General features: G+C 45.3%; 1 protein-coding gene across 1 annotated transcript in view; it reads right to left on the minus strand.

Moving 5' to 3' along the window:
• Positions 1 to 10,962, minus strand: part of LOC139564180 (thrombospondin type-1 domain-containing protein 7A-like) — a 110,577-nt gene extending 99,615 nt beyond the window's left edge. Inside the window, exon 1 of the mRNA XM_071383440.1 lies at positions 10,222 to 10,962. Coding sequence (XP_071239541.1) covers positions 10,222 to 10,381 — 160 coding nt within the window. The 5' untranslated portion in view covers positions 10,382 to 10,962. The remainder of the gene's footprint in view (positions 1 to 10,221) is intronic.
• Positions 10,963 to 15,727: the final 4,765 nt, after the last annotated feature.

The raw sequence follows: 15,727 nt of genomic DNA on the forward strand, positions 1-15,727 counted from the left end.
GAGACAGTTTGAATCTTGGTAGTGAGTGTTGCAACCGAGGACAGACGATTTTTTGCTCTATGCGCTTCAGCACTCGGCGATCCAGATCTGTGAGCTTGTGTGGCCAACCACATCGCGGCTGAGCCGTTGTTGCTCCTAGATGTTTTCACTTCACAATAACAGCACTTACAGCTGACCGGGGCAGATATTTGACTAACTGTCTTGTTGGAAAGGTGACATCCTATGATGATGCCACGTTGAAAGTCACTGAGCTCTTCAGTAAGGCCATTCTACTGCCAATGTTGGTCTTTGGAGATTACATGGCGGTGTGCTCGATATTATATATCTGCCAGCAACGGGTGTGGCTGAAATAGCCAAATCCACTGATTTGAATGGGTGTCCACATACTTTTGTATATATAGTGTATGTTGTCATAGCAGGTGGTTGGGACTGGGAGAGCCACTAACAGCTAGGTCGGGTGACATCCCTCACTGCTGGAGCCATCGTTAGGTGGAAATGTATTCAGTAACAATGGCCTGTCAGTGCTCTTCACACTGGCCCATCTCATTGAGGGATGACATCAGTCCAGCATCATGGTTACACATACAGTAGCTACAGTATGTCCACAACACTAGAGGTGGAGTAGTGGGCTACTTGGTTCAATTGTCTTTTGAGTTGCAAGGGGTCATCTACATCTACATTTCCTTCCTAGAAACACCCATATTGGCACAAGTGGTTGGGAGGCGGGCCAGCGGTGTGTCGTCTGTAGGCTTGGTGCGAGATGCACATTCTAGCTGGTCACCGCAATCAAAACATCCTATTTTGTTAGGTGGATAAAACCAGGAATTTGTTCAACAGTAAATTACATAATTACTGTAATAAACGTGTTTGCCCTGCAGCTGGGCCTGCCTGTTTCGCTGGGGCCGGCTGCTGTAATGAGCGAGCCTGTCACACTCTCTCTCCCCCTCGTGCTTGTATGACATTTCAAAATGCAATTGCGGGGGAAAAACAAAAACTTTGCAAGCAATTTGTTTTCCATATTAAAGAGAGGGTCTCAGCTTTTTATTTCTCAACGATCATTACTGAGCTTAAAGCACACTGGTCAGTCTATGTCATGGAAAGAGCAGGTGTTCCTAATGTTTTCTACACTCAGTGTAGCTAATGTGTTTTGAGTTTCCACTTCTTCAGGTGGTGAATTAGCACCAATTTAATTTGGCCTATACAGTTAAGGTCGGAAGTTTACATACACTTAGGTCGGAGTCATTAAAACTCGTTTTTCAACCACTCCACAAATCTTTGGTTAACAAACTATAGTTTTGGCAAGTCGGTTAGGACATCTACTTTGTGCACGACACAAGTCATTTTTCCAACAATTGTTTACAGACAGATTATTTCACTTATAATTAACTGTATCACAATTCCAGTGAGTCAGAAGTTTACATACACTAAGTTGACTGTGCCTTTAAACAGCTTGGAAAATTCCAGAAAATGATGTCATGGCTTAGAAGCTTCTGATAGGCTAATTGACATCATTTGAGTCAATTGGAGGTGTATCTGTGGATGTATTTCAAGGCCTACCTAAAAACTGAGTGCCTCTGCTTGACATCATGGGAAAATCAAAAGAAATCAGCCAAGACCTCAGGAAAAAAATTGTGGCCCTCCACAGGTTTGGTTCATCCTTGGGAGCAATTTCTAAACGCCTGAAGGTACCACGTTCATCTGTACAAACAAAGATACACAAGTATAAACACCATGGGACCACACAAGCCGTCATACCGCTCAGGAAGAAGACGCGTTCCTAGCGATGAACGCACTTTGGTGTGAAAAGTGCAAATCAAATCAAATCAAATTTTATTTGTCACATACACATGGTTAGCAGATGTTAATGCGAGTGTAGCGAAATGCTTGTGCTTCTAGTTCTGACAATGCAGTAATAACCAACGAGTAATCTAACCTAACAATTCCACAACTACTACCTTATACACACAAGTGTAAAGGGATAAAGAATATGTACATAAAGATATATGAATGAGTGATGGTAAAGAGCGGCATAGGCAAGATGCAGTAGATGGTATAGAGTACAGTATATACATATGAGATGAGTAATGTAGGGTATATAAACATAAAGTGGCATAGTTTAAAGTGGCTAGTGATACATGTATTACATAAAGATGGCAAGATGCAGTAGATGATATAGAGTACAGTATATACATATACATATGAGATGAGTAATGTAGGGTATGTAAACATTATATTAAGTGGCATTGTTTAATGTGGCTAGTGATACATTTTTACATCAATTTCAATCAATTTCCATTATTAAAGTGGCTGGAGTTGAGTCAGTATGTTGGCAGCAGCCACTCAATGTTAGTGGTGGCTGTTTAACAGTCTGATGGCCTTGAGATAGAAGCTGTTTTTCAGTCTCTCGGTCCCTGCTTTGATGCACCTGTACTGACCTCGCCTTCTGGATGATAGCGGGGTGAACAGGCAGTGGCTCGGGTGGTTGTTGTCCTTGATGATCTTTATGGCCTTCCTGTGACATCGGGTGGTGTAGGTGTCCTGGAGGGCAGGTAGTTTGCCCCCGGTGATGCGTTGTGCAGACCTCACTACCCTCTGGAGAGCCTTACGGTTGTGGGCGGACAGGATGCTCTCGATTGTGCATCTGTAGAAGTTTGTGAGTGCTTTTGTTGACAAGCCGAATTTCTTCAGCCTCCTGAGGTTGAATAGGCGCTGCTGCGCCTTCTTCACAACGCTGTCTGTGTGGGTGGACCAATTCAGTTTGTCCGTGATGTGTACGCCGAGGAACTTAAAACTTACTACCCTCTCCACTACTGTCCCGTCGATGTGGATAGGGGGGTGCTCCCTCTGCTGTTTCTTGAAGTCCACAATCATCTCCTTTGTTTTGTTGACGTTGAGTGTGAGGTTATTTTCCTGACACCACACTCCGAGGGCCCTCAACTCCTCCCTGTAGGCCGTCTCGTCGTTGTTGGTAATCAAGCCTACCACTGTAGTGTCGTCCGCAAACTTGATGATTGAGTTGGAGGCGTGCATGGCCACGCAGTCGTGGGTGAACAGGGAGTACAGGAGAGGGCTCAGAACGCACCCTTGTGGGGCCCCAGTGTTGAGGATCAGCGGGGTGGAGATGTTGTTACCTACCCTCACCACCTGGGGGCGGCCCGTCAGGAAGTCCAGTGCCCAGTTGCACAGGGCGGGGTCGAGACCCAGGGTCTCGAGCTTGATGACGAGTTTGGAGGGTACTATGGTGTTAAATGCTGAGCTGTAGTCGATGAACAGCATTCTCACATAGGTATTCCTCTTGTTCAGATGGGTTAGGGCAGTGTGCAGTGTGGTTGCGATTGCGTCGTCTGTGGACCTATTGGGGCGGTAAGCAAATTGGAGTGGGTCTAGGGTGTCAGGTAGGGTGGAGGTGATATGGTCCTTGACTAGTCTCTCAAAGCACTTCATGATGACGGAAGTGAGTGCTACGGGGTGGTAGTCGTTTAGCTCAGTTACCTTAGCTTTCTTGGGAACAGGAACAATGGTGGCCCTCTTGAAGCATGTGGGAACAGCAGACTGGGATAAGGATTGATTGAATATGTCCGTAAACACACCAGCCAGCTGGTCTGCGCATGCTCTGAGGACGCGGCTGGGAATGCCATCTGGGCCTGCAGCCTTGCGAGGGTTAACATGTTTAAATGTTTTACTCACCTCGGCTGCAGTGAAGGAGAGCCCGCAGGTTTTGGTAGCGGGCCATGTCAGTGGCACTGTATTGTCCTCAAAGCGAGCAAAACAAATATTTAGTCTGTCTGGGAGCAAGACATCCTGGTCCGCGACGGGGCTGGTTTTCTTTTTGTAATCCGTGATTGACTGTAGACCCTGCCACATACCTCTTGTGTCTGAGCCATTGAATTGCAACTCTACTTTGTCTCTATACTGACACTTAGCTTGTTTGATTGCCTTGCGGAGGGAATAGCTACACTGTTTGTATTCGGTAATGTTTCCGGTCACCTTGCCCTGGTTAAAAGCAGTGGTTTGCGCTTTCAGTTTTGCGCGAATGCTGCCATCAATCCATGGTTTCTTGTTTGGGAATGTTTTAATCATTGCTGTGGGTATAACGTCGCCGATGCACTTTCTAATGAACTCGCTCACCGAATCAGCGTATTCGTCAATGTTGTTGTTGGACGCAATGCGGAACATATCCCAATCGTGATTGAAGCAGTCTTGAAGCTTGGAATCAGATTGGTCGGACCAGCGTTGAACAGACCTGAGCGCGGGAGCTTCTTGTTTTAGTTTCTGTCTGTAGGCTGTAAACAACAAAATGGAGTCGTGGTCAGCTTTTCCGAAAGGAGGGCGGGGGAGGGCCTTATATGCATCGCGGAAGTTAGAATAACAATGATCCAGGGTTTTACCAGCCCTGGTAGCACAATCGATATGCTGATAGAATTTAGGGAGTCTTGTTTTCAGATTAGCCTTGTTAAAATCCCCAGCTACAATGAATGCAGCCTCAGGATATGTGGTTTCCAGTTTACATAGAGTCAAATAAAGTTCGTTCAGGGCCATCGATGTGTCTGCTTGGGGGGGAATATATACGGCTGTGATTATAATCGAAGAGAATTCCCTTGGTTAACTTCCTGACTGATGTCAGAACAACAGCAAAGGACCTTGTGAAGATGCTGGAGGAAACGGGTACAAAAGTATCTATATCCACAGTAAAACTAGTCTTATATCGACATAACCTGAAATGCCGCTCAGCAAGGAAGAAGCCACTGCTCCAAAACCGCCATAAAAAAGCCAGACTACGGTTTGCAACTGCACATGGGGACAAAGATCATACTTTTTGGAGAAATGTCCTCTGGTCTGATGAAATAAAAATAGAACTGTTTGGCCATAATGACCATCGTTATGTTTGGAGGAAAAAGGGGGAGGCTTGCAAGCCGAAGAACACCATCCTAACCGTGAAGCACGAGGGTGGCAGCATCATGTTGTGGGTGTGCTTTGCTGCAGGAGGGACTGGTGCACTTCACAAAATAGATGGCATCATGAGGGAGGAAAATTATGTGGATATGTTGAAGCAACATCTCAAGACATCAGTCAGGAAGTTAAAGCTTGGTCGCAAATGGGTCTTCCAAATGGACAATGACCCCAAGCATACTTCCAAAGTTGTGGCAAAATGGCTTAAGGACAACAAAGTCAAGGTATTGGAGTGGCCATCACAAAGCGCTGACCTCAATCCAATAGAACATTTGTGGGCAGAACTGAAAAAGTGTGTGCGAGCAAGGAGGCCTACAAACCTGACTCGGTTACACCAGCTCTATCAGGAGGAATGGGCCAAAATTTACCCAACTTATTGTGGGATGCTTGTGGAAGGCTACCCGAAACGTTTGACCCAAGTTAAACAATTTAAAGGCAATGTTACCAAATACTAATTGAGTGTATGTAAACTTCCAACTTCAACTGTATATAATATTAGTGCACGTACAGAGGAAGGCAAATTAATCTCTATTGAACAAGCCCAATTTTGACAGTAAAATATAACAAAAATAGCCTAATTGTCAACCCAAAATTCATGTCAGTCACTGGATTAGGTTGCATATCCAAATACATTGAATTTCTGCTTGGACATGTTAGATGTAACAACGTATTTATTGAATACCATCTCAGTAGTCTATTATACCTGTTAAAAGGATCCGCCCCTTTTCGCCTAAAATGACATACCCAAATCTAACTGCCTGTAGCTCAGGCCCTGAAGCAAGGATATGCATATTCATGGTATCATTTGAAAGGAAACACTTTGAAGTTTGTGGAATTGTGAAAGGAGTGTAGGAGAATATAACACAATAGATGTGGTAAAAGATAATACAAAGAAAAAACCTACCGTTCTTTTGTATATTTTTGGACCATCATCTTTGAAATGCAACAGAAAGGCCATAATGTATTATTCCAGCCCAGGTGCAATTTAGATTTTGGCCACTAGATGACAGCAGTGTATGTGCAAAGTTTTAGACTGATTCAATGAACCATTGTATTTCTGTTCAAAATATTGTATCACGACTGCCCAAATGTGCCTAATTTGTTAATTAATAACTTTCCATTTTCAAAATTGTGCACTCTCCTTAAACAATAGCATGGTATTATTTCACTGTAATAGCTACTGTAAATTGGACAGTGCAGTTAGATTAACAAGAATTTAAGCTTTCTGCCAATATCAGATATGTCTATGTCCTGGGAAATGTTCTTGTTACTTACAACCTCATGCTAATTGCATTAGCCTACGTTAGCTCAACCATCCCGTGGAAGGGACACCGATCCCGAAGAAGTTTAAAGCATTGTGAATGACTCTATAAGGACTTTATAAGATGTTGTCTCAAATGGACGTTAGTCTGGACTGGAGCCCTGACAGGTGTTGGCTGAAAGCAGTTAAGAGAAATTATCAGAATTAGCGATAACCATGCACGTTTCAGGTGGCTAACAGATCTAGGGGAGGAAAAAGTGGTGTAAACCATGAGTAGGCCAGAGAGAGAGAGAGCCAGTCTGGTAAAAGGGGATTGGGAAGATCAGAAGTCAGGGACGATGCCTACGTAATCTGAATAATGGATCATCTGTTTCCCAATGGCAGATTAGGACCTGGATAAGCGCAAAGGGGAACGTTGGAGATGCATCAGGCTCTCCTGCTGGGTTGTGCTGTAACACAGAGAATGGTTCTGAACCACACGCATGAACATCTCTACTGTCATTGTCACTGTCAATGTTTTTTTTTTAATGTTTTTTTTCAACCATTATTTAACTAGGCAAGTCAGTTAAGAACAAATTCTTATTTTACAATGACGGCCTACCCTGGCCAAACCCTCCCCTAACCCAGACTACGCTGGGTCAATTCTGCGCCACCCTATGGTACGGGCGGCGCACGGCTGTTTGTGATGCAGCCCAGAATTGAACCAGGGTCTGTAGTGATGCCTTTAGCACTGAGATGCTGTGCCTTATACCGCTGAGCCACGCAGGAGCCCTTTGTAATGTATTCATGCTTCCCTACAACACAGCAGGACATTTGCCAACTGCATTTCTACGTCATTACAAGTTGCTTTGTGGTATTCAAATTATATTGGTGAATATTTTATAAGATGTCACATATGAAGATACCTCTTCACATTGGAAGAGTCCCACCAAACACTGTTGGTTTGATGGTGTCATACCAGTACAAGTCAGGACAGTTGGTGTATCCTCATTTAAATCCCATGGTGTCAGAGTGAGAGTTCAAGGAGTGGGGTAGCGTAGTACCAAAGCCTCATTTGTTGTGTACTCCAGGTTGATCTCTGGCCTTGAACGGGACACACAGTCACACTGTACACACACTGATAATTGCCTTGGCCTCCGATGGGCACGCATGCTGGTGCAATCATGACAGCTCCGCCCTACAGACTACAGCAGTACTGCCACTCCACTAACGGAAACTAATGAAGCGCACACAGCACCTAACTGCAAGAGGAATTCCACCCACAGTGTAACTGTGTGTGTGTGTGACTGTGTGACTGTGTGTGTGTGTGTGTGTGTGTGTGTGTGTGTGTGTGTGTGTGTGTGTGTGTGTGTGTGTGTGTGTGTGTGTGTGTGTGTGTGTGTGTGTGTGTGTGTGTGTCTGACTGTGTGTGTGTGTGACTGTGTGTGTGCGTGTTTGTGTTACCGTGTGTTACCGTGTGTGTGATTGTGTGTGTGTGTGTGTGTGTGTGTGTGTGTGTGTGTGTGTGTGTGTGTGTGTGTGTGTGTGTGTGTGTGTGTGTGTGTGTGTGTGTGTGTGCGCGTGTGCGTGTGCGTGTGTGTGTGTAAGTGAGAGATAGAGAATATAAATAACTGTGTGATAGAGAGCCTTAAACCCTCCAAGAATCTCTTCAAGGCTCATAACACTACTATACTTTACCATATCATCCTCCTACTCCTTCACAATCTCCTCATTATCGTCCACATCGATATAATCATCATCATCATCATCATCATCATCATCATCATCATCATCATAACTGCCTACATCAACCTTATTCTCAACAGGTTTCTCCTCCTCCTTCACCTCATCATCATTGTCGTCATCATCCTCATCTTCTTCAAGAACATCATTATCAAGACTGTGGCAGCCAGGGCCTGTTTTCGCTTTTGTCATTTAAATAGAACCCTCCGGAGGGAAATATCCCTGAATTCACTGCACCTCAAAACATAGATCATATTTTCATGAAGCCAATAAAAGCAACGTGAGCCAATTCCCTATAGTTTGAAGACAGAGCTGTGTTTCAGAAACTCATCATTATGCAAACATCACAGCAGCATTTGTCACCAGAATATTCCCTCCACTGACTGCTCTCTCTGAAATGTGCACAAACATAATCATATTTTATGAAAAGAGCTGAAATGCACAAAAAGTGGTATGCAAATGCAATGATACCACATTTTAGTCATTTAGCAAACACTCTTATTCAGAGCGACTTACAGTAGTGAGTGCATACATTTTTCATACTTCATCGTACTGGTCCCCTCGTGGGAACTTAACCCACAACCCTGGCCTTGCAAGCTCCATGCTCCAACAACTGAGCCACACAGGACACATTTTGATAAAAATACTTGAAAGCACAGAAATAAATTGCTCTACTGTAGGTTATCTCCAAGCTCTGTGGCGTCGCCAAACCAAAGAAGAAAAAGAAAAATACTTTTTTTTTTATTCTAAAACAAATATAAACTTCTATCCTAAAATCAATAGTCCTCCTTTAGTTAGAAAGAACAGAAAATCTCCTCACAGAGGGTTACATATCACAGCACAGACCTAAAGCCATGTAGCTATAGGCAGTATGAGGAATGTGTGTGTGTGTATATGTGTGTTTACTTTCTTGTGTTTGTGCAGGTGTGTGTGTGTAGCATGGGAGAGAGGGGTGCAGTAGCGTGGGAGAAGTGGTGTAATCATAATGATCTACAGTGGGAGAGAGGGGTGCAGTAGCGTGGGAGAAGTGGTGTAATCATAATGATCTACAGTGGGAGAGAGGGGTGCAGTAGCGTGGGAGAAGTGGTGTAATCATAATGATCTACAGTGGGAGAGAGGGGTGCAGTAGCGTGGGAGAAGTGGTGTAATCATAATGATCTACAGTGGGAGAGAGGGGTGCAGTAGCGTGGGAGAAGTGGTGTAATCATAATGATCTACAGTGGGAGAGATCTAGCCCCTGACGCTCCATTTCTTAGGGCACGGCTGCTCCCTGGAACGTCTTTCTTGAGCAAATCCCTAGTCCTTTAATCTCCTTACTCAGCTACATCCTCTTTAAAGATGCAGAAAGCGCGAGACACAACGACATTCCATCGATTCAGGACTGGCGCTGAGCTGTCCAGTGGGTTGGGAAGGGGAGGGTTATTTTGCCCTCATCTAGTCCTATGAGGGGGAGGGAGGTGAGCAAGCGAAGGGTTAACCTCACCTTGAGGGCCAAGGAGATTTTCCCATATATTTTTTAAAAGAACTCGTAAGTGCGTCAAGTCTCCCTGGGCATGATTATTCCTGGCTCAGGTCTTCTAATTATGTTAGAGGAGCTGTACATTACTAATGCATTGCACTTGTTCATATCAGAGGTGATCAGAAAACACTCTGCAACCACCCATCCCATTTCATCTCATGTTTGCAATCAAATCCCCATTTTTTGTCTACTATTGTGCTCCGACACATGTACAATCATCAAGATATGGTGCAACCACACACCTCAACTACCAATTCATCTAAGAGACAGAAATGTAAGTAATCCAGTCAGAATGGATCACGGCAGCTTTAGGTGGCAAATTCAATGCACTTACTAATAGACTTCTGGTGGATTTCTCTGTTAGCGTTCTCTGCCTCATTCTCCCATGATAGCTTGCTATTCAAGACTTCTAGACTTCAGTTACAATGTGCAAACTATCAGCTTGTGAGACTAGTGCAAGGGACAGGGAAAATTAGGTAATGCGATGACGGGGGTTTTAAGGACCTTGAGACCTGCTCTAATTTTCAAAAGGTTCACAGAGGAAATGAGAACAGAAAATATCATTCCCAAGCTGAGTGTCTTGTCCACAAGCTTTTTCAATACTGAATACATAGTCACCATTGACTATTGAAAACATGCTCCTTGAAACACAATATTCTGCTTAGACTTCAATACTGCAGATGTTCTATTCTGATTGCCATTAAAGTCAAACAGTACAAAACAACCAATCTGTTTCTAAGTCTCTCATAGTACAGTAGGAGTCCAGTACCTGTTTCCCAGAAGTACACAGACTTGGTGTCCTCTACCATCTGTGTGTTAGCCCTCCAGGTACCACAGAGCAGTAGTACTGTCACCCAGAGGAATGTGCTGCCCCCTGTCCTTATACTGGGGGACCCTCCTGCACCCTTCCACCTCCACCCCAGCCCCATGGTCCTCTCCAGGGTCAACGTAAGTCCACACAGTCGAAAAGGTCACCGCAGGGGAAGATAGCCCAAGACGTACACAGGTCTGACAGGCAAAAAAAAAGAATAGTGTGTGATTTGTCCCACTAGAGTAAGGGACTGGTGCTTCCTCTCCTGAAGGGTAGATCGAGAGATTACTCCTCTTGTCCTCTATCTCCCTCCTCTTCTCTTCTCTACTCCACTCTTTACAGGGTATTCCCAGAGGAAGGTTGTCAGTGAGAGAGGGTAGAGGTCCAGAGGAATGATAGAGTCTTGCTCCTCCATGCTCTCTGGTGCTGCCGTTTCTGCCTCTGTCCTCTGGCTGTGGAGCTGTGACAGTGGCTGTGCGTCTGCAGTGGTACCTCCTCCCCTCCCTCCTTTCCCCTCTCTCACACGCTCTCTCTCTCTCTTTCTTGCTCGCTCTCTTTCACTCACTCTCTCTCTTTCTGTCTCTCCATGCTCCAGCTCCCTCTCTTTTTTACACACACTGTCCCTCTCTTGCCGAGGGCACAGGGACCGACGAGTCTTCTGTTCCACTCCTCGTTAGCAGCGCTGAGAGGACAGCTGGAGACCAACGTTCAAAATGAGCAGAGGAGCTATTGCAAGCACAGCATCCAGGTTCAGAGACAGTGCAGAGCAGGGCGGGAAGAGATAGAGATGGGGGAGATGGGGAGAAATAGGGAAAGTGTGTATGTGTGTATGTGTGTGTGTGTGTGTGTGTGTGTGTGTGTGTGTGTGTGTGTGTGTGTGTGTGTGTGTGTGTGTGTGTGTGTGTGTGTGTGTGTGTGTGTGTGTGTGTGTGTGTGTGTGTGTGTGTGTGTGTGTGTGTGTGTGTGTGTGTGTGTGTGTGTGTGTGTGTGTGTGTGTGCGCGCACGGGGGTGTAGACTGTGTGAGAGAGAGAGGAGAGATTTGTAAAACCGATCAGCAAAATCAAGCAGATATAGATTGGTGAGTAACTCTCTGTTGTAGAGTATTAGGCTTATAGATAGCACTGCAGTGCTTCAAAACAGAACAGAACAGAATTATACCACGGTGTGCATAATATCATTTCCAGGCTCTTTGCACATAATCTATTGGGTTACTGTGTTGGCGTTTCATTCTATTTTGAGACTGAAAAGCGTGACACAGACTTGACAAAGCAACTTCACAATCGTTAAGTGCCGAAATATTCTAGTGACGCTCCAATGACGTAGTCAGACGGAGAGAGAGAGAGAGAGATAGGGATATAAGTAGGGGGGAGAGGCAAGCAGCTAGATATCTCTTGCCTCAGCTCTCCTCTCCTTCCCTCCCCTGTAGTCAGAGAACATGTAGCATGTTCCCTGGCCAGGAGCCCAGGCTAAGACCCTGCCCATGTTTCTGACCTGCAGACACGTGGTTCTGCTTAGCCGGTTTTCTTTAGCTAGCTTTAGAACAGGCGTTAGCTTAGTGAGGACAACCACTTCAGAGGGTATGCCAGCGTAAGCTACATTTTCACAGATTGAAGGCTGCCATACTGGAAAAAACACTTGGTAGACCAACGTTTACCGATTGGTGGGTCAATAGAATGGTCGTGCCCAGCTTGGTTCCTGGTAAACATGGTTAAGTCACAAGAAAAGTTGTAAGAACAGGTGGGTCACAACATAAAAAGTTTAGGAAACACTAAAGACACGCATTTACAACTCATCTGGGATTAGTCGAGAGAGGCCATTAAGGACACACAAAGGGCACAAAAAGTGAACATAAAGTATAACCTCAATGTTTTACAGAACAGCATTTTGTTCGAATTTGTCCTTATCACTGCCCATTCCAATTTAAGCAAATGTCAAAATGTCAATATTTTCTGGGTGAAACGTAGACACGTGACCATTTATCAGAAACATTACCTGTAACCATGACATCTAGTGTTTTTTTTTTATTGTTTTGGCTGAGTCCTAAGGGGACAGTTTCTTTTCAGTTCACCAAGCACAAACTAAAAACCTAAAAACCAAAGTGTCGAAAACGGATGAGACACAGTGGGTACATTCATAATGCTGCTGAATTCATAAAACAAAAGATTTGTATTTAACCCTGTCTTGACTTGATAGTTTCCATTGGATACACCATACACCATTCTGCTATTGTTTTCACATTTTTCAGTAGATGTTTTTCTATGCCTTTGGTTCCTGGACAAACGATAATGCATGATTAATGAGGGAACAGGGTAATCACCTAGTAGCACTTTTTCATGGCAGTCACATTGTCTCTGACTGTGTGTGTGTGTGTGTGTGTGTGTGTGTGTGTGTGTGTGTGTGTGTGTGTGTGTGTGTGTGTGTGTGTGTGTGTGTGTGTGTGTGTGTGTGTGTGTGTGTGTGTGTGTGTGTGTGTGTGTGTGTGTGTGTGTGTGTGTGTGTGAAATACAAATCCAACCAATCCCTTCATCTTTATGCCAACATTATACTGGGCCAGATATCCAAGAGGGCGTTCATTACAGCAAAGACATCGATTCAGGGATCAGCTAATGGACTCTTATAATGGAGTAATGGAATCTACACTTTGTTCACACTTTGACTGGTGATCAGGGTTGAATATTTTCCCGGTATTTTACAAATGTTACATAATAAATCACTTTTCTCCCGGGTAACCCAATAATTCCCGCAAGTGTAATTCAAAAGCATTTTAAAGCCTAGGCCAATGTCTGGATTTGATTCGAGCATTGATCAAAAATTCAATCCTGATGCAACCTGAGCCTGATTAAATACATTTTATGAGCCCTACATTAAAGACATTTAATGAGCCCAAGCCCAAAAAATACAAAATTATTTTTCTGTTATCCAATATATAAGCTATATGCATTACACACGACAGAAACACATAAAAGCCCGTAGATATAGGCCTAGCTATGCTGTCTTGGGTAAATAAATGAAACAATCTCCAGTAGGCTAATCTTTTTGAGTGTGAACTGTACTGTATTGTATTATATAGACAGGAAATACGCACCTCGTTCAAAGCATGATGAAGCAAGGAGAGAACATGTGATTCTGTTGCAGCACATGCTGCCTACAAAGACTAGCTAAATAGATTTTCATTTGTCAGAATATTTCCCCTAATACAAACATTTTGAAAAACCTGTTTTGATTAGAATATTTTAAAATAAATCTGTTTTAGAATAAGGCTGTAACGTAACAAAATGTGGAAAAAGTCACATTTTGTTACAGCCTTATTCTAAAATGGATTAACTAGTCCCCCACCACATAATGACGGATCAAAAACAGGTTTTTAGAAAATTTGGCAAATGTATTAAAAATAAAAAACTGAAATATTACATTTTTATAAGTATTCAGACCCTTTACTCAGTACTTTGTTGAAGCACCTTAGGCAGCGATTACACCCTAGAGTCTTATTGGGTGTGATGCTACAAGCTTGGCACACCTGTATTTGGGGAGTTTCTCCCATTCTTCTTTGTAGATCCTCTGAAGCTCTGTCAGGTTGGATGGGGAGCATCACTGCAAAGCTATTTTCAGGTCTCTCCAGAAATATATGATTGGGTTCAAGTTCGGGCTCTGGCTGGACCAGTCAAGGACATTCAGAGACTTGTCTTGAAGCCACTCCTGCATTGTCTTGGCTGTGTGCTTAGGGTCTTTGTCCTGTTGGAAGGTGAACCTTCACCCCAGTCTGAGGTCCTGAGCGCTCTGAAGCAGGTTTTCATTAAGGAACTCTCTGTACTTAGCTCAGTTCATCTTTCCCTTGATCCTGACTAGTCTCCCAGTCCCTACTGCAGCCCCAAAAATTTATTCGGGGGGGGGCAGCACACGGGCAGTGTGGCTAAGTCAGGTAGGAGACCTGAGCCAAATCCTCGTGCTTACCGTGGAGAGAGAGTGACCGGGCAGGCACCGTGTTACGCTGTGAAACGCACGGTGTCCCCAGTGTGCATACGTTACGTAGCCCGGTGAGCTATATTGCAGCTCCTCGTATCGGCCGGGCTAGAGTGGGCATCGAGCCAGGAGTAATGAAGCCGGCTCAGCGCATCTGGTCTCCAGTGCGTCTCCTCGGTCCGTGTTATATGGCACCAGCCCTACGCATTGTGTCTCCCGTGGGTCTGCACAGCCCAGTGCGTCCTGTGCCTGCGCCCCAGAAGTGCCGGGCTAAAATCAACATCCAGCCAGGACGGGTTGTTCAGGTCCTTAGTTCGAGACCTCCAGTGCGCCTCCACGGACCGGTCTATCCTGTGTCTCCTCCAAGGACCAGGCCTCCAGTAGATCTCTCCAGTCTGGTGAGTACTGTGCCTGTTCTAAGAACCAAGTCTCCTGTGTGTGTCTCCAGTCCGGACGCTCCAGAGCCTCCCTCCAGTCCGGACCCTCCAGAGCCGCCCGTCTGTCCTGAGCCGCCTGAGCCGCCCGTCTGTCCTGAGCCGCCTGAGCCGCCCGTCAGTCAGGAGCCGCCTGAGCCGCCCGTCAGTCAGGAGCCGCCTGAGCCGCCCGTCAGTCAGGAGCCGCCTGAGCCGCCCGTCAGTCAGGAGCCGCCTGAGCCGCCCGTCAGTCAGGAGCCGCCTGAGCCGTCCGTCAGTCAGGAGCTGCCAGAGTCTCCCTCCAGTCCGAATCTGCCAGAGTCTCCCTCCAGTCCGGATCTGCCAGAGTCTCCCTCCAGTCTGGATCTGCCATAGTCTCCCTCCAGTCCGGATCTGCCAGAGTCTCCCTCCAGTCCAGAGGCGCCAAAGCCGCCCGTCAGTCCAGAGGCGCCACTCACTCCAGACTCAACCATCAGTCCAGTGGCGTCCTCTAGTCCGGGGTCGGTGGTGAGGGTTCCCGCTCCAGAGACATTACGTAAGGGGGCCGAGTCAGAAGTGGAGCGGGGTCCACATCCCTCACCAGAACCGCCACCGCGGAGTTATGCCCACCCAGACCCTCCCATATAGGCTTAGGTGTGCGGCCGGGAGTCCGCACCTTTGGGGGGGGGGGGTACTGTCACGCCCTGACCTTAGTATTCTTTGTTTTCTTTATTATTTTGGTTAGGTCAGGGTGTGACATGGGTGATTATATGTTTTTGTCCTGTCTAGGGTTTTGGTATGTTTATGGGGTTGTCACCAGTCTAGGGTTTTTTGTATGTCTATGGTTGCCTAGATTGGTTCTCAATTAGAGGCAGCTGTTTATCGTTGTCTCTGATTGGGAACCATATTTAGGCAGCCATATTCCTTGAGTATTTGGTGGGTGATTATCTATGTCTATGTTTAGTTGCTTGTGTCAGCACTATGATTAAATAGCTTCACGTTCGTTTTGTTGTTTTTGTATAGTTCCTTCAGTGTTCTTTCTTTATTAAAAGAAGATGCATTCAAATGACGCTGCGCTTTGGTCTCATCGCTATAACGAACGTGACAAGAA

Source organism: Salvelinus alpinus, chromosome 35 (genome assembly GCF_045679555.1).
Source record: "Salvelinus alpinus chromosome 35, SLU_Salpinus.1, whole genome shotgun sequence".
NCBI classification, from domain to species: domain Eukaryota; kingdom Metazoa; phylum Chordata; class Actinopteri; order Salmoniformes; family Salmonidae; genus Salvelinus; species Salvelinus alpinus.